Source organism: Hemibagrus wyckioides, linkage group LG05 (genome assembly GCF_019097595.1).
Source record: "Hemibagrus wyckioides isolate EC202008001 linkage group LG05, SWU_Hwy_1.0, whole genome shotgun sequence".
NCBI lineage: Eukaryota > Metazoa > Chordata > Actinopteri > Siluriformes > Bagridae > Hemibagrus > Hemibagrus wyckioides.
In genome coordinates, this window is record NC_080714.1 from 22,491,471 (window position 1) to 22,511,388 (window position 19,918).

At 39.1% G+C, this 19,918-nt stretch overlaps 1 protein-coding gene across 3 annotated transcripts in view; it reads left to right on the plus strand.

Annotated features, from left to right (window-relative positions):
- Positions 1-19,918, plus strand: part of pde4d (phosphodiesterase 4D, cAMP-specific) — a 160,167-nt gene that overhangs the window by 43,288 nt on the left and 96,961 nt on the right. Inside the window, exon 1 of one of the 3 annotated variants that reach the window (XM_058388766.1) lies at positions 12,599-13,098. The exons of the other annotated variants lie outside the window; for them this stretch is intronic. Coding sequence (XP_058244749.1) covers positions 12,860-13,098 — 239 coding nt within the window. The 5' untranslated portion in view covers positions 12,599-12,859. Of the gene's footprint in view, positions 1-12,598; positions 13,099-19,918 lie in introns of those variants that run through there. 3 annotated transcript variants of the gene reach the window in all.

Here is a 19,918-nt window from a genome sequence, read left to right on the forward strand (position 1 = left end):
TCTGTCTGGTATCAGGGTTGATGTTCATTCTGCCCTGAAATTCTGGATGAATTTGGTATATTTACAGATTTGTTACACAGATATCTGTAATACCCTAAATAATAAGATATGTGATGTTAGCATGACCTGTGTTGTGTCACTTATCATCCTGATATTACTAAGAGGAGGTCTGTAAATGATACAGTAACGTAAATGATGGGACTGTGTGCATGTGGGTTTCCTCCTTCCTCCAGAAAAATCCCCGGTTTCCTTCAGCATTCTCCAGTGTATCTTATAAATGGGAAATTTTCTGTCTTGCTGTGTTTGTTGTTTCCATGTCAGATTAGCTGAATTTTTTTTTTTTATTATTAGATCCAGAATTTTCTATTTTGATGATTATTGTATCATGAATACATACATTATGGAAATAAACCTAGTCTTGGTGCAGAAAGCATTTCCATCTAAGTGTGTGTCTGGACGTACTTTATAGCTGGCTCTCAAGCTTGCTTTGTCATCTTAGCTAAAGTAAGAGTAGCATGCAGCTCGCAGCCAATTATTCATGTAATCTTCTCAGTGTGACCTTTGGAGAAATGAAAGACTAGTGTGCCAGTGTGCGCTTTTTTTTTTCCTGCTCTCAGAAGAGACAGGCGCACATTTGTCTTGCACATATTAGATGCCTCGGTACTGTAAAGAAGGAGTCTGGAACTGAATCTGCAGCACAGGCAGCCCCTGACAAGCTCGAGGTTTAGCAACAGATCATCTGTCAGTCTGCTGTAGCATTAGAGACTCGTACCAGCCTTCTGCAAATACGTCTATCCGAGACTGTGACATCTGAGAGTTTTGATTATCCATACCCGAGGCAGTGGATGTCAGAGTCAGCAATTTTAGCACTTTCGAAACTCAAATTTCCACACTAACAGAAATAGTGCCAAGTCTAGAAGGTCTGAATTCATGCTGGATGAATAGTTAAGTAGAGACTCTGATCTAGAGTACTGATTGGTTGGATGGGATGGTCCATGTCATTTGAGTTGTCCCTTGTTTACAGAACCAGGGACGTGACAGAGATTGTAGTTTTGCAGTGCAAAGATGTTTGACAGCTGCCAAAAAGTCTGCGTTGCTCAATAACATTTACATTTCTGGTATTTTTTCAGATGCCCTTATTCAGGGCAACTAACAGGTTATCTTATTTTATACAACTGAGCAATAGAGGGTTAAGGGCCTTGCTGAAGGGCCCAGCAGTGGCAGCTTGGTGGACCTGGTATTTGAACTCACAACCTTTTGATTAATAGTCCAACAAGTTAACCACTAAGCTACCACATTAAAAGAATTGACTGCATGTCCCTTTAAGGTTTATTTTAAACTATTTTGCAAATGAATTAATCAATTGCCTTTAATTGGGATGTTTTTAAGGGACTCAGAAAAACAAATAGGTAATCACCATAACTGTCCATCAAATCCCACATGATGCAGAACTACCAGAATATTGGGTTTAATTAAAATCTTTTTTTTTTTCTGATTGGAAGTGTGTGGGATGATAAGTACTTCCGCATCTCCGGAATCCATCAGATGGCGCTTTCTGTACCGCAGTTCATTATTTTTTGGTTTCAGAGCTCCTCAGGAGGGCGCCAGTGTTGCAGAAAGCTATTCCGCGTACCCTGTTAAAGCACTGAGAGGCTCGGAGGAATGGATGCTCATAACCCGCACTCGGATGTTTTGATGTGTCTCCGGACATTGTGGTTGTGGTGCTATTATAAGTGTAACAGCCTACACTTACATTTAAGTTATTTGGCCTCTATCCAGAGCGACTTCCATGTATCGTATTTATGCAACTGAGGGTTCGGGGCCTTGCTCGAGGGCCCAGCAGCAGTAGCTTGGTGGCAACTTAGGATCAGTAGTCCATTGCCTTAACCACTGAGCTATTATTTCTAGCCTAAATAGCTAAATTTGTAGCTGTTACACCACAAGGGGAATGTTTTCTATTGTGCCTGTAAAACACTGGATGGATTCACAGTTCCCTACAGAGACAAGACACACTAGAGAGTTGTAAACTTGACTATAAAACTCTTAGAATACAATCGGAGCACACTTTCTTTCTAAGTGCAGACATAGCAGTTCTACAGCGAGCGTGTGTCTGTAAAAAAAAAACAAAAAAAAACTACTGTATAAGCTGTTATCTTAAGTTGTGTGCTGATAATTTTATTGTCTGTGGCTGGCAGAGGAAGAGGATTGTAAAGTGGCTGTGTAAAGCTTTACGGTTATGAATCAGAGCAGCTACTCAGGCACTAGAACATTCAGAGATCTCCATGAACAAGAGAGAGTTGCACAGTGGGGAAACTCCAGTGAAACAGCCAAGCACATACAGACATAGTAAATACACAGCGTGTGTGTGAGTCTGTGCGAGTCGCCATACATGTTCTGTGTGGGTTTGTGTTGGTGTTTGTGTGTGTGTGTAGCTTTTGTTGGTATGCATTCTGCAGATTTGCCTCTTTTCATTCCTCTGGAGTGTGTAGTGCTGTGGTTCTTGCCACACATGCAGTCACTCACACACACACACACACACTTGTCTCTCCCCCTTCATGTTGCCAAGGGTAACAGGAACGAAACACAAGGAGACGCCACACAGTGAAACGAACGGGTTGTGGAGAAGGTGTGCGTGTGTGTGTGTGTGTGCATGATGCAGCGCTTTAATCATAAAGGTTTGTTGCAGCTTCTTTGAATCCGAAGAGCCTGTAACAAGCTGAGATTAGGATGTTTGAGGTGTGAGATGTTGAAGCATGTCTTATAATCTCTAGAGGAACTGAAATAGTCTCTGTGGCTCAGGTACTCTGGGGAAGAAGAGGTGGCAGGTGTGTGTGTGTGTGTGTCTGTGTCTGCGTGTGTGCTGATTTTGCTTGTAAGACTGAGGCTCTTTCAGAGTTCTATTAGTAGGAGGATGATTGACAGCGGTGGGCCAGTGTGGTGGTGGGGCACTGTTCTCTCTGTCCTTCATCTAATGCTTCAGATAGACAGAGATGGCCTTCTGACAGGGTCTGCTGAGGCCAGTTAGACGCTGGCATAGAACACAAACACACATATACACACACACACACACACAAATTGATGTCCAGCTCGGGTTCTAAAACTCGGTATCTTAAGAATTATTGCTATACTGTGATATCAGTAAACACTTTGTACTATATAAACAGATATTAAACTTCTGTATCAAGATTGAGTTAGTATGAAACTATATATATGGAAATATTCTATTTACATCATATTTTTATTACATCATTTATTATATTATTTATTTTTATTTTATTTACATCATATTTTTTTCTTGATACAGCTCAGGGGCAGCAATATAGTAAAAATATCAGATCATGATACCCAAACACTCATCTATGATATATATGTATTTATATATTTCAATTAACTAACAGTTTACAAGCAGGACAGTAGTGTAGCAAGTGGCATTTTTCTGTCTACAAAATGAAGAGTCAACATTAAATATTTTTATTATTATTATTATTATTATTACTATTGTCAATTTCAAACCTTCAGCACAATATTTTAAGGCCTAAGGCTGGGTATTATGTAAACAATAATTTTGGACCATGATGATATATTAAAATGATCCACATTGGTGTATCCAATCAACAGCACTATCTTGAGTGTGTTATTTCACAAATACCTTAATTGCGATGATTTATAAATGAAGACACATTGCACTTTTTTAATGGTTTGTAGTTACATTTCATTTTTGCAGAACAGCTTAGATCCCGTTCCTGTGATCCATATTACAGAGAAGCCAGAAAGTGTGAAGACTTCACCATACCGAGAAACATTACAAAGCACCATGACCGTTACAAAGCAGTGACACTGGAGACTCCTCACAAACGCCTCCTAACAAAAACCTTCAACACGTCAGCATTTGTTTTCCATCATTTTCACCACATGAGCAATGTTTTTTCTTTGTGAAATGTTTTTTAAATCCATTTTTTGTCATCAGGCTTAGATTATGCAAAGCATTTGCCATTTACTCGCTGTGTGTGAGCTGTTACTATAGAAACAATAAGGTATTACAACAAGCACTTTAATACAGCTGTCTGACCTGTACTGTTGTATAAAATGAATGCATACCTTCAGACCAATCAGACTTGAGAATAATTTTTCTGTCTGTATCTTTCTGTATATAAACATGTGTGTGGGGGGAATTGTATCTAATCGAATATAATATTAGATATTGGCATCTGCCCAGAATTCTCGTTTCTGTTCATCCCTATAAATATCAGGACTGTGCATCTTGGCTGATGCTGATGTCCTCACAGTAAAAAATGTCCTCCAGAACCTGATTACACGTCGCAATTATGTTGAGTTTAATTATTGTTAAGGTCAAATGTTAAAGATTCCGCACTGTTTAGCATTCACGGGTAGTGTTGGAAATGTCTTGTGCTGGAGTCTGGATTATGCAACCACACACACTCACATTGGTGAGAGGAAAGGTGGATGAAAAGAAATCTTCAAATGGCATTTTCCTCATTCTCTCACAGCCCCATCTACATTGTCCACTCAGGTCCTGCATTTAAATAGTTCATACCGTTTGTTATAAGCTAATAAAATGGATACAAATATTCTAATTCCCTAATAGGGAATTTTTATAAATAGACTAATACATGAAATAGTTTGGTAAGAGAGTTTATTTATACAAGGAAAAAATATTTCAAAATGCTAAATAGTATTGATAAGCCTAGATATAGATTAGATGGGTAAAGCATGTCACAATGTTTTCCCATTGATCAATCCAACAATGCAGGTCAATATTGACCTACATACAACCTAATAGCAGGGATCAAATGAATCCTCTTCAAATATTCACTTATTTAGTAAAGGACAACGCTAGAATATTTTTGAACTAGCTACAGTATGTTTATTGTGTCGCCTTCACTGGTTCATCAAAATGCTGTGTTGTCAGATTTTCTCCTGGCATGTTTACGCTTTAAAAAGAAAGCTGTAATCATAGTAGGGGGCAATAAATTCTGTAATAGAATGACATTAATGGAACAGCATTATTCATACTGGTAAGGCATAACATTAGCAGTATGACTCTTTCAGATTTCCTTGTTATGTTATACCATCACAGCACTACGCAAGCAAGCTTTCCATACAAAAAAAAATGTCATTATTCACTGACTTGCACACTGGACACACGCTGTGGTCAATATGGATTCCAGCTGGAGCCACTTCTACCTGCTATGAAATTGTCTCGCAGCAAAGAGCATTTTTTTTTCCCCACTGATTTTTATTTATTTTTTTATTTATTTATTTTTTTTTTACAGAGTGCTTTATTCTTTAGAGCGAGCAAAAGTGGACTCTGACTCTGGTCGATTTAGATACAGTTTGGTCAAGCTGAGTGTTTGGGCTTCAAATATTAATAAACAGCTGGCAGCGTTAGACAACCCGCTTTAACCATGATTGGAATTATTTATGATTGACGTGATTGAAAAGCTTTAATTCAAAGTGCTAGGCTATTTTTCACCCAGGTGTTGACCGTAAGACCACTTAACAGATACAGAGCTAGCAGTGGACTAGTAAAAGTCCTTCTCTGATGATAGCTCTGATTTATGTCTTGTATTTCCAAGAAAATCTCAGCTTTTATGAAAACTGTGTATCTACTTACTTTTACTCCATCCACCATTTGAAGAAAGCCTTTTTTATGTGTTTATAGTTACATTTAATGTTCAGGAACGTCCTTGGACTAATTAGTTACTCACATTATAGCGGCTATAAACAAACAAACAAACCAAGCAAATGCAGCTTGTCATGTTGCCTACAGCACACAAAGTCATGAAGACTATCCCATGGGGGGAAAACCTACAGACTGTTACAAAGCGTTGGAAACAGTTAATTGACTCCATCACCATATCAATGATTATACCTTTCTCACTTAACTAACAGCATGTTTATTATTGGTCTGAGAACGTAAACAGCATCCTATACACATAATTCCCTTTCAATTAGCCTTTACTATGGGAACAATAATGTATTAGAACAAAAGCATTAAGAAAAACCTTTTCATTTGAATTACAGCCAGAGCTATTGTCAGAGCTGCTGTTATAGAAATATGAATCAACACCTTCTGACCAATCAGAACTCAACAGAGCTGGGGAAGAAAAAGGTTCATTAAGTTAATTTATTAAGGTCAAACACTGAGGTACCAGTGTACAAGATTAGTAAGGATTAAGCAGGATTATATAGGCATATTTTACTATTTTTAAGCTTTAAATTATTGGCAGATAGTTTTGCTCTGTTCTAGGAATTAATGCTTAAAATTAGTCAGATAATCTACAAATACAACAAGGAAATATCCATCCATCCATCCATCCATTTTCTATACCCGCTTTATTCCTAATTATATCGGATCTGCTGGAGCCTATCCCAGCACACATTGGTTCGAAAGGCAGGGGTACACCCTGGACAGTCCATCACAGGGCCCAACAAGGAAATATAAAACATAAAATAGTAAAATGTGTCCTGAAATAGGCTTACTAGTTTTATATTTGGTTCATTGTTCATCTTACAAGCTGCCATTACATCTGTCAGCTTGTGACAGCAAAGAATTAGTGTCTATAATGACCTTAGAAACTACAATGACCTAATAGCTCCTCATGGGCCATTGATTGCTGTTGTAGAAAGGACATTAATCAGCTCCAGTTACGTTATTTACTGTTTAGTGTCACCCAAATGAGGATGGGCTTCCCTTCTGAGCCTGGTTCCTCTCAAGGTTTCTTCCTCATACCATCCCAGGTAGTTTTTCCTTTCTACCGTCACCACAGGCTTACTCATTAGGGATGAAATAGGGATAAAATAGTTTGATAATTAAATTTAATAATTTATTCTTATTTCTAGTTATTTAGTTATTTTTTATTTTATTTTTTTCCCCTCCCCTTTCTCTGTTTCTCTTCTTTTGTAAAGCTGCTTTGAGACAATGTTCATTGTAAAAGGCGCTATACAAAATAAATTGAATTGAATTGAATTGAATTATAACAGGTATTAGTAGATACGTTTGACTAAGGACTGAAAATTCTTCTCATTTGTAATTTTTTTTTTTAATCACTCCTCAAAACAGCATGGGATTAATGACTCCACTTTTGGTGAACATTACTAAGAGTTTAATGGTTTAATATTGCGTTAGTTTCTTAAAAGGGTTTTGAAATGTTGAAAAAAAGATTATAGTGTAACTAAATAATATACTATAACTCTAAGGGCTTAATGGTGTATTTCTTTAATAAAAGGCTCTTTATTGAAGGAAGAAAATCTGGTAACCCTACCGCAGATAGAGAACAAGTGTTTTGCGTAATCACCACTTCCCCCATCTCAGAAGGTTATGTTCCACATGTGACCCCGATGTCCCCTTTATATTGCTCTATCAGCGACATTTGTGTTGTTTGGTCTCTATACACTGTACAGATGAAGAAGGCAATATGGTTGAGGTGCGATGAGGTCAGTAAGCCCTCGTGACGCTCCTTCCCTCTGAGTTTAATGGGCTTTTTTCTCACGGTAAAAGTGCAGATAACAACCGCAGCCCACACATTAGAACACAGGAACTCAGCACTGACGCTGACCCCATTATTGACTAAAAGCAGTATTGCTTTTGAGGCCCAATTACTTTTCTCCCTGCACTGCTTGAGAAAAGGTCTCCGCTCTTCAAAAAGCAACTGGGGGTGGAGCAAGAGGGAGACAGCAAAGGAGGCGGACGATATCACAAACACGCCAGCATCTGGACATGCGTCAGAGTTTTGGAGATGTTGAGCTGAAAACCGTTAGTGATTTCCATACTGTATGTGTTGCCGATAGTGGAATAATGTAGAAAGTGAATAGTTTTACTAATGTCCTAAAATCTGATAGAATACACTAATCTCAGCCCAGTATCTGTTGTATATAAAAAATATTAATAGAAACACAGCTGTTCTGTGATACTGAAGTAAGATGCTTTGATTTCTTTATACAGTTGAGGATAATTGAGAAGAAATACTACGCAGTGTGAGTGTTATGTAAATCCATCCATTTTCTGTACCACTTATCCTACACAGGGTTGTGGGGAACCTAGAGTCTATCGCAGGGGCTCAAGACAGGGGACATCTTGAAAAGGGTGCCAACCCATCGCAGGGCACAGTCATGTACACACACACTCATTCACACACTCTGGATAAATTAGAGATGTCAGTTAGCCTACAACACACATCTTTGGACTGAAGGAGGAAACCGGAGCGCCCAGAGCAAACCAGTACTGTCTCAAGAAGTTTGAGAAAACCGTTATAATATTACAAAGCGACAAATGCACAAGTTTCTGTGTTTCTGTTCATGTGGGGAAAAAAAAGATTATAAAGAGTATAAAATGTCCATCTGTATCAGTTCCACATTCACATATTGCAGTGCATCATTACTGTTTGTCATCATCTCATCTGAAACTGCCTTTTGAATAAGGCTTTTTCAGTTTTAAAACTCAGCAGAATGACACAAACTAGACTGTGTGAATCAGCTGTTTTACTGAAATGGCAGGAAGTTATATAATACCTGAGGTGGCAGTGAGGCCTTGCAGTATAATTCAATATGTGTTGGAGCTGATCAGATAAAAGAAGAGTTCTTCGCAAGAACACACTGTATCTCATGCTGCAAAATTGATATCATACTGTGGAAATTAAGAGGCGATACTAACATATTTCTTTGTGTCTTACTACCGGTTTTTGGCTGTGGGCCAAAGGTACACCAGTAGTCTGTGCTTTGCAAGGCTGTGGAGGGTCTGTAATTTGCCAAAGCACTTCACAGAACACTCATCAGCAACGGTTCTCTGCCGAAGTGCCGAGGACTCGCTGTGCCGCATTGTGCTTTCTCTGACACCTGATTCAGTTCGTCAGGTGCTTGGTAATTAGCTGATAAATGTAACGAGGCCTTTAGAGCAGAGCAGAAATTGCTATAAAGTAGATCAGCAGCAGTGAGGTTAAGAATAGCTCTTCTATAGGAACACTGGCAGGTAACAATGCTGAGATGGTTAATGTCTGTTATTAATTTAATGACTAGTTAATGGTAATGTGTTAAACTTCATCTTTACTTTTCAGTAGATACATCAGACAAATACAGAATTGCAGAATTGCGTTACATGAATTGCTTATTGCAAAATGAAATGCCTTTGTAGTAAATAATGCTGCTTACCCTAGTGTCACTGATGCTGGATATGTGCATCAGGAACTGTGAAGTTCACGTGGTTTTAAATCTCATTAAAAGTGCCAGTCATGTACACAAGATCCATCATGAATTGATTCAAGATTCGAAATATAATATTTTGTCACATTTGGCAAAAGAAACATTCATGCCAAGATTCAAGCTTTTATTTGTCATATTCACGGTTACATACAGCATACGATTTGCAGCGAAGTGAAAATTCGACGACGACTCCTCGACTGTGCGTGTAAATAAATTAAATTTAAGACAAATATTAATAGAAATAATAAGAAATAAGATGAAGTAGTAGAATATGATGTGCAATTTCGTTCCATATAGTAACAGTACAGAATGTGCAAACTTTACAGAATGGAAAGTGATGTATTACTTATGCAGGTGACAGTTAAATGCAGTGTGCTGATGGAGTAAATGAGTAAATGTGCTGGGGACGAAAAGTGGTATTGCATAGTTAGGTATGCCAGTGCAAAGAGTGATGGTGGCTCAAGTGGTTAAGGCTCTGGGTTGTTGATTGGAGGATTGGTTCAAGCCCCAGCTCCACCAAGCTCCACTGTTTAGCAAGGCCCTTAAACCTCTCTGCTCCAGGGGCGCTGTATCATAGCTGCCCCTGTGCTCTGACCCTAACTTCCTCAGCTGGGATATACGAAGAAAAGAATTCCACTGTGCTGTAATGTATGTGTGGCAATAATAAAGGCTTCATGTCCTCGGTTCTTCTTCTTCTATGTCAGATGATCATGTCTATTCATCTCTTATTTATAGTAGTATTTGGCTTCTCTGGAGCAAATTGTAAAGATAAAAAATAAAAGAAATGCCATCAGGCTGGAGATTTCTCTCCTGGTGAATTAAAATCTGAGCTCCATCATAAAAGATTCAAATACTATGTCTGCTGTTCAACTCTTCAAACTAACAAATTTAACCAGAATATTATTAATTATTATAATTATTATTATTTTATTATTATAAACCAGTTATTTGACAAGCAACATTCCACAAATGCTGACATTTACTTTAACCGTCACTGCACTTATTTGTGTTTGCCATGTAGGATTCCACTTCATAGTTTGAAACCGTTACTGCTAGCGTTAATGACTTTTTAGGAATATAACTAGACTTAAAATATGAAGGCAAGAAAATAAGCACTTGTAATGAGAATGTACAAATGAATGTGTGCTACCTAGCAAGCTAGCTGACATGCGATAAGGTGCACGTGGTTTCTTGGGGCTTTATACTGTATCTGTAGCGAGGCAGAAATAAACACAACATTTGGCCATTTTATGTTTAAAATATGCACTTTATCTGTCAAATCACATTTGTGCTGATTTTCAGTTTAACAGACACTCTTTTTCTGGCAATATTTTTTAATTAACTCATTGAATTATTAATAACACATTGAAAGACACTCCTGTCAGGTGGTGAATGAGATGTAGCTGGGAGAAGCAGAATGCTGTATTATCCAATATGCAGTGTGTATGTACCCCTGGAGCTTATATAAGCTGGAAAATGTTGATTTATGCATAAATTTGAATTTATCAGTGGCATGGTTGCAGTGGGAGGTTGCGTTGCTACCTTCAGTGTTCCCGTTTGATCGTGAGATCGGGTTACTTCATATGTGTGGAGTTTTATATTTTCCTCTCTGTCTGTGTTCTGCCTGGGTTTTTCAGGTTTCCTCCCACCCCCTGGAAGCCCTGATTATTCAGTAACCGACTAATTTTGGGTCACTGTAGCAACTACATTCTACCGTTTTCTCAGTCTGAAAGTTATCACACAGCCTCTGATATTTTCCAGCATGTTTGATATTCTCGGCGATGAATCATGTAGCATAAGTCCCACTGTGATTAGTTAGAAGTACAGAGATGAGAAACAGCCATCGAGAGTCTGAGAGGAAATCAAACTCTCTCATGCGCAGCAGCTCCCTGAACCCAGTTTATCTATTTATGTGGGACAAGAAATATAAGCAACAATATTGTTGAAATGATTTGGAAGAAATGATTACCCAAATGGTTGTTAGGAAGGGCAGAAATAAAAACAAACATCCCTGCCAGCACAGATTATAAAAATAGAAGTGTTTCTTTTCACTATCCGCTGCCTGCATCTCTGTAATCGATATTTCCTTTTAGTTCTTTTCCTTACACAGTTAAATGGTTACAAAGACTGCTATTGCGTTTATAATATATATATATATATATATATTGTATTTCATGAAGAACTGAACTGTGCTGGACACACACACACACACACTAAATTGTCCTGATTGCACGCACGTCACTTTACATTTCACTTTACATTTTTTATCAATTTCTTATTTGCACTCACTGTATACACTGCTATCTGCACCAAAGTCACTCTATATGTAGTTTGTCTGCACTGTCTTGTCTTGTCATCCTGTGCGCTTCTGTTGTATGTCTAGTTTATTTATTGCACCTTAAGTATAGTTTAGTTTTTATTGCACCTTAAGTATAGTTTAGTTTTTATCTCTATGTTTAGCTCTATGTTTGTCTGCGTCACTGTACTTTGTCTGTGTTGTGTGTAGCACCTCTGGTCTAGGAGGAACGTTGTTTCCCTTCACTGTGTACTGCATCAGCTATATATGGTTGAAGTGACAATAAAGCTTCTTTGACTTTGACTTTTGACTTTATAAGCTCCTGATCCACCAGAATCGTGCTCATAATAAAGTAGTTAGAAAAATAATAATATGGGACTGGCATCCCATTTACAGTAAACATCTTACATCCCATGTACCACAGAGATCCACCGTGACCCCGAACAGGATAAGGCTGTTAATGAAACTAATAATCATCTGATAATGGTAATTGAAATCTGGTCGAGGGGCATTTTTATACCGGACATATGACAAATTTTTGTGTTGTGTTCATATGTTATAGCTCTTATATGCTTTAGAAATGGAGTTACCCGTGTAGTCCTAGTCCTGCAGATACTGGAGCTACAGACAGATACAAATTTAGATATTTGTTTTTTTGTTGTTATTTTTGTTTTATTTTATTTTATGTTATTTTTTTTTAGAGATGTGTGGGTCTAGACATATTTAATAAAACAGCTCAGTTTATTAGAACAGCTGCCAAGTAATCTGAGATGAAGTTTTCTTATCTCTTCAGTCAGATCCGTACCAGGATGCACACACACGTCCACACACTACGCAAACACACTGAAGCATTCAATAGTCGTTCACACATCTTTATCGAAGCATCAGCTTGCAGTCAAGGCACAGCATGAAGCTGCAGACAGCTCTCTCTCTCTCTTTCTCTCTCTCTCTCTCTCTTTCTCTCCCCTCCCTCTTTCTTACTCTCCCTCACTGGCTCACTCACTCACTCACTCACTCACTCACTCACTCTCTTTCTCCCTCTCCCTCCCTCCCTCTCTGTGCATCTTGCTCTCCCACTCTGAGCACCACACCATACCATTCCACTCTGCAGCCGTCCTAACAGGAGCTCACTACTCCGATACCGGCTCGCTCTGCTCTTCCACAAGCTCTTTTATCCTTTCTTTTTTTCTTCCCGGTTCCATTTTTTTTCCCTCCTGCATCAAAGTGCTGAGGAGGTGGCTGAGAAACGGAGTTGCCGAGTTGCCCTGCTCCCCCGTTGGCACGGGCTGGGAGCCGGTGGACGGGATTAAAAGCTGCAGGGAGCGAACCGGAAAGGATTGCAGGATGGCACAGCAGGATACACTGGCTGTGCCACCCATGCCCAAGCATGTGGGGTTGAACGAGGACCTGGTGAAGATCCTGAGGGAGAACCTCCTGCAGCAGGAGCGCCCACGCGGGCACCGCCGCTCACCCGCCGCCATCTCGCCCCGTCTGTCACCCCGCAACTCGCCACGCCTGCTGCGTCGCATGCTGCTCAACAACAACATCCACAAGCAGAGGCGCTTCACCGTGGCACACACATGGTAAGAGCGCAAAACCTCTGTCGGCTGTGCGTGTCGTAGAGGGGTCATACAATTTAGACGGGTTTCTTATCATGACTTATCGTGAATGCGATCAGAGAATAGGTCTGTATAATACAGCGGCATGATTGTGTTTGAAAAGGTTGAATTATTCTGTTTCCGAGTCTTGCGCTCCAAGGAAAGGTGTTTGTATTTCTCCACATGCAAAGCAGAATGTTAATGTGAGAGCAGATTTTAATGCACATTTCTGCCTTTTGATATCGCCGCCCTATTCACAACACCTGGCGGCTTGTGCTACTGAATAAATCATGCTCGTGCCAGGCCTGTACCTGTGGACCTTCCTGAAAGAAATTGCATGTACTTTTATCTCTCTCTTTGCTTCCTCTTTCCATTGCATTGTCCTCTGCTCCACACTGTTGGAAGTGATGGAACTAATTGTTTCCTTTCAGTGGATCAGGCCAACATTCTTGGGTGTATTTCTCATTGTCCTTCACTAGGTTGTCTGTTTTATTTTCAAAGACTTGACCTACACCACTGCCTTTTTTTTTTTTTTTCCTGTAAGCAGCTGGATTTGTGCCTTAAGCTGCCTCTCCAACACCTGGTGTAAATTTCACTTGTGCTTTCCATCTTATTACCATTTTGATGACCCTGTTTGTGTTTTATTGACATGGCTTTCTTGTAAAGATTTTCCTTAGCCAGAGCACAAACCCAGCTCATGCTGCTCATCATATTCATTATGGTGTGACTGCTGTGGAACCCTTGCAGTGCTGCGTGGTATAAAAGAGCCGGAATGGTGCACCACATTTCCAAAAATCCATTTAAGGCTTTTGCGAAGCCAATGCGTCAAATCCGAGCTTATTACCCAATGTACATTCTCAAGCTGCGTGCAGGCATGTAATCAAGAAGCCACAGCTTGAGCTCATTATGGATATAGAGGTTAGCGTTGCTGCTACTGTTCTTGTTGCTATGTACTTTCCAGCATTGCAGAGACGTGTCCAAAGGAAACGTGTATCATCTACGCAAATGTGCGCAATTACTGACATGCAGCACTCTGCGCCATTAACTGTGCTTGTTCTGAAATTGTCCTCCAAGGAGTGGGCCACTCAGGTGAACACGTTCAAGTAGCGTCTGGCTTTAATATCATGTCTACTCGAGTTTCTGGTCTTCCGAAGCAAATGCGCCAATTTCTTCTAAAAATGAGTTTTTCCTCTAACCGTGACATTCTTAATAATTCTCAAATGGACAATGCTAAGTAGATATCTATCGTGCAATTGTTGCAATTGCTGTTGCTTTTGGAAGAGGGTTAGAGCTTGGGAAAGAGTTGCTCTGAGATTTTCCTGGCCCTACTGAAAGAAAATTGCTCAGTGGCCCATCCTTCTTTAATTCCGTATTACAGGTTGTACAAAAATTAACTGTATTCAGAAGTCCCATTCAGATGCCTTCTTCAGCTATGGACTTCTAGATTTGCCCCCAGCATTGCTGACAGTTTTCCCTTACCTGGTTAAAGATTGAGATGGACTGCTTCATGCAGCTCATTTTGGCTCGACAGAACGGCACCATCAATCACATAGGATTTGAACACAGGACAAGATCTCAAGGATGGTGCTTGACAGAAATGAAAATCTCAGTAGCGGGTGTAGCATTGCCAGGGAGAGCCTGGATAAAATGATGTCTGACTGCCAGACATGTTAGTAAATGCTCTGGCATCATTTCTTCCTTTTCTATATTTGGTCACTGCTGAATGAAAATGGAAGAAGGAGGATTTTATGAGTGTACTTGTTTGTGAAAATATTTGTGCACATTATCATGCATTTATATTTACCCACAACTTGGCCTGTCACAATAATTACACAAACATGTCATCATAATTGTTTAACATCAGGGTTAAAGTGATTGCAGCTGCGGTAAAAACCACTGAGACAACCCTTTAGGGGTCAAGTGAGGTGCAAGGTGCATATTTCTTTTTATTCTGTTTTCACATTGCTTCCACATGGGAGTCTATAGCATGCTTCATACATTTTTTATGACATTTGGCACAGTTAGAGAGGACAGCCTCAGCTATGTACACAGTAGTTTTGGTCTATGTTGTCTCAAGCACTCAAGCGCCACCAACTGGGCAAATTTGGACATAGATTTGCAGTAATCACTATGCAACAGCACACAAATGTAAAAATTACAATTTTATCTCTGCTTCTTTGGGTCACGTCGAGTTTAGACGATATCCTGCTGGTAATTGGATATGTTGGGCATCCGTGTTGGATTGTCAGGCATTTTCTATCATTGTGAGACCATTGTGAAGAAAAGCAAATAAATTTGAGAGCGTGACATACTCAGATTTGTGTGAAAGGGAAGACAGGTTAAAAACCTAAGAGACTCCAAGCAGTTTTGTCTAAATTCACCTCTAGAGGTTGCTATAAATCATTGATTATTTCAAAACTTTTGACCTGTTCAACATCAAATCATGATTCTTCTCTCTGCTGATTCTCTGCTGAAGCCATTCCACAGCAATACTTTTACACATCAGACTTGGTGAATATAATGTCAGGATATCAGAAGTCCACAAAGCCCTGTTAAAATGGCAGGTTTATTCTTATTTTTCTTATTTCTCCCCTTTAATATTTTTCCCTTAATTTTTTTTATATATGTTCTTATTAAACATGGATGGTGGAAAAAAAAAACCCTGTACTGACAATTCTGATATATTTCCCAGTTTCATTTGTTTCGCATCAGAAAAACCTGCCTTTTTAACATTTCTCTAGACTTTTTATATCCGCTCTGTGTCTACCAACATGGCCTGTTGTTAACAAACAAGGATTGGGTTCGTTTGCAATTTGGGAGGGCTGTTGTAAACAGGAGGTGAGGCAATATCATAGCAAATAGCTTGATGTATTGCCATTGAATACATCAAGCCAAGTGCTGATTGTCCCAGTGACTTCTGCTCGTCCTCTGTTTCTAAGAGGTGTGGCCAGAAAAATCGCCGCTTGTAGCTGTTGTTTATTTCAAGGATTTATTTTCAGCACTGTCATTGTTTTGTTGGCTGGGAAAACCCCCACATATTGAAACTTTTCTGCTGTATATAATTATCTTAAACACAAGTCAGTTATAGTGAATTTTAAAACTGGTTTAGAAAGAGAAAATTACATTTAAAGATTCCATGCTAACTGCAGTGATGCTGCGTCATGGACGGTTTGACATCTGGCATCTGATCACAACGTGAGCTGATTAGGTGTGTGTTTGTTTCACTGGCATGTAGCTGCTCAAAGCATGACGTTCATTATGTGCAGAAGTCACCTTTAGCTAGTAAAGTTTTAGACGGCTTTAGGTAGATTGAATGTCTGCTTCCTGATGCATGATGTTTGCAGGAAGATAACCAGGGCAAGAATAAAATATAAATACAAATATGCCTACATTGTTTTGGTGTGATATATCTCTGAATTAGCCCTGCGGTGGACTGGCGACCTGTCCAGGGTGTACCCCTGCCTTTTGCCCTATGTGAGCCGGGATAGGCTCCAGCAGACCCCCCTGACCATAATTTGGAATAAGCGGGTATAGACGATGGATGGATGGATATCTCTGAATTATTTAGGCAGAAAAACTGAATTTAGTCTTTTTTGCCTGCTTGGTAGAATTCAGCAATAACAACAGCTCACTGGATTTCTGAGATCATCACACACATCAAGCGGCATTGATGTTGATAATATGTTCATATCATCATAATGAGGTAGAAAAGGGAAAAAAATAGTACAAAAAGGAACATTATTTGTTTACATAATGCATTCTTCCCTGCCCAATGAACATTTTGGCTGTTCTTTTTTTTTTTAAATATGCTTTATTTTAATAATTGTCTAATATTTGATTTTTTTTTACAGCAATTTTATATATTAGTGATATGCAGTGATAAACAGCTGTGTATGGGCATTATTATATTGCGGGAATTCCTTTATTATTAAAATAGCTGAAAGCAACCAAAAAGACAAAACTGTTAAATGCAATCGGGCTTATGATAATGAATGATCCGAGTGAATTATAGAACAGTGACAGGCCTAAACCTGAACAGAAATACTCTTAGAAAGAGGTTTCTCAAGGGTTCTTTGAATACTTAATGATTCCCAGGTCTCGCTTGTGGCTCCAGACTCCAGACATTCATTTCTCTTGTAAGTACAGAGCCTTCCTTTTAGTTTTAATGTAATTACTAAAAAAGTCATAGGAATTACTGAATAATAAAGGGTTCAAGGGCAAACTGAAATCCCTTTAGCTTGCTAGATGGAACCTTTTTTAAGCTCGTAGCGTGCTGTTTCATGGGGCCGGAAATTTTTTTTTTTCCAACCTGTTTATAACCGAAGTCTCACACCAGGTGTGATGTTTATCCTTGAAAAAAAAAAATGGCCGTGAAATATTTTCACTATAGTAATAAATTGAATTAGAATGATTTTGCACTGTATTGCATGCAAGCTGTTCTCTCTCTCTTCGTGTTCACACTCTCCCACACACACTCACTCAAACATTCAGTCACGATTCCATTCTTTTAATTTTTTCAAGTGATGTAAAGCTTCGGCATTAAGCTGCTGTACAAATGCCTGGGACAAATGTCCTGCAAAGGTTTCTGATATTTACCATGGGCTTGAACCGGAGTGTGTGTGTGTGTGCGCGTGTTGAAAAGTGAGCCTGAGGCCTGAAGTGATATGTGCCTGGAGCGGGTGAGTGGGAGGCCAACCGTAACCTTCCCATCCTACCTCAGAGTGGTCCGAAATCAGCCTCAGCTATGAACTTGAGTTATTAAAGTTTCTGATACAGGGCTGAATGCAACTCTGGCAGTCTCTGTTCAAGCTGGTTTTACTTTGTACATCATCAGCACACTGTTCTGTGCCAAGCTTGCTGCAAACCAGCAGTGGATTTGCAGGGCTTTAACCGTACTAACAGAAAGCAGTAACCTTGATCAAAGATTGTTTTCTCAGGCAGTGGATTTGGAACAGCTGCCACTTGGAGACAGCAGAAGGTCATCTTTATGAAAGGTCTCCCATGTCTCCATAGACTCCAATTGACGTCAACAGAATAAGTGGGAATTTTTGTTAGGCTGTTCTTGTACTGGAGGCAAAAGAAGATAGAAGACAGAGAAGACAGAATAATGTTCATTAAAAAAAGCCCTGAGTGTATGTACTGTTCTGGACAAAGGAAATGTAAATGATTTAGACTAGTGTTGAAAACTTTTTACAGTGACCACGAACTGAAATGTTTCTGTTAGGGATGCAGCGATACTATATATTTTTTTGTCTTTTTTTCTACGCAAAATACTGATTTAATACTGAATTGATAAACTGTTCAATATTAAACAGCCGTGGGCATCATGGAACATTTCATTTAGCTCTGTTTATAGCGGCTGGTGCCATTTTCTGCTACCAGTACACTGGCGTGAAATTGAGTTATGAGACATTTTCAATCAGTAGGAACAAATGAATAATATTACGGCCACAAGTCTGATATAAAATTAGTCAGCACACTGTTGGCTTTCAGTGTAAGACGTTTTTTTTCACATCTGTTAGGATAACCTTTTAGCGGTTGAGGTTAACGCCACCAACAGTTATTTTTAATTAATGCATAATATAAACACAAATACTTACAGTATGAAAAGCTTCAAATTCTTAAATTGTTTACTTTCGTATGAGACATTAACCACCACTGTGGAGAGTAAACTGACAAAGGCATTCAATGCTAAACATGCACACAACCGAAACAGGCGCAGTTCCCTTTATTTTTGGCCTCTGGAATTAAAAGGAATGAAACAGTATCTTTAATAGAGAGTGCAAGGACATCTGACCTGAGCACAGAACAGTATTAAAGTATGTGGTCATTGCAAATGCACAGGAAGTGTGTGTGGCTAAGTGCTCAGTGCTCGCAGAAATGACTTGTTCTCACAAGCAGCAGTGTCTTTGCAAGTTTGCTTCACTGCTCCATGCTTGTGAATAGCTTTGTGTGCAATTTACATCACCTTGCACTCATTTTTATTAATGCTCTCTGATACCGCTCTGTCCCATTGCTCCCTGTATTAAAGATACACTTCATGTTGTCACATATTACAATGTGTTTTGTGACAATGATCTCAGTATCATTGTTACTAGTATCAGCCTTTGATGCATCCCTAGTTTCTGTTGTATCATATCACACAGATGACCATGATACCGCGCGCTTAACATAACAACATCCTAATTTACACATGAAAGGAAATGAAATCCTGTCGCTGTGTGCTTTGTGAATTTCTTCGACACACCTGATAATGCAGAATGCATTTCCTTTGCTTGTTCAATAACGTTTTAATTGCAGAGATTGCTTAATTTAATGAGTGCGCTAATGGTAAGTATGCTACTCATAACCGGTTTTCTGTTCCATATTCATTCCGAGCAAGTATGGAAATGACTTTTGTACATCACTCTCCCAACACGCTTGCTCTTCTATATAATGTTCCTGTTAATGAACAGTAAATGAGAGAAGGATTTGTACAGTTCTAATGAAATTAATTCCAGTCAATTCTGAACTATTAGGCCAATCACGCGAGACCGAACTGTGATTTGAGTCTAAAATGTCAGTAAAAGCATTCTGACACTAAGTGCCACTCATATTTTGCAACATCCCATTATGATTCATACGTTCTGGGGTATTATTTCCACCTTCTTCTTTTTTTGAGTGGAAAAGTGAGTAATAGGTTGTGCTTCCTGTTGTGAATGAATGAGAAAGACAGCATGGGCTGCTATAGAATGAATGAGATTAGTCAGGTGAGCTAGTAGCCAGAATTAGCAATGTAGATTGAACGTTCATTAATAAAACCAGG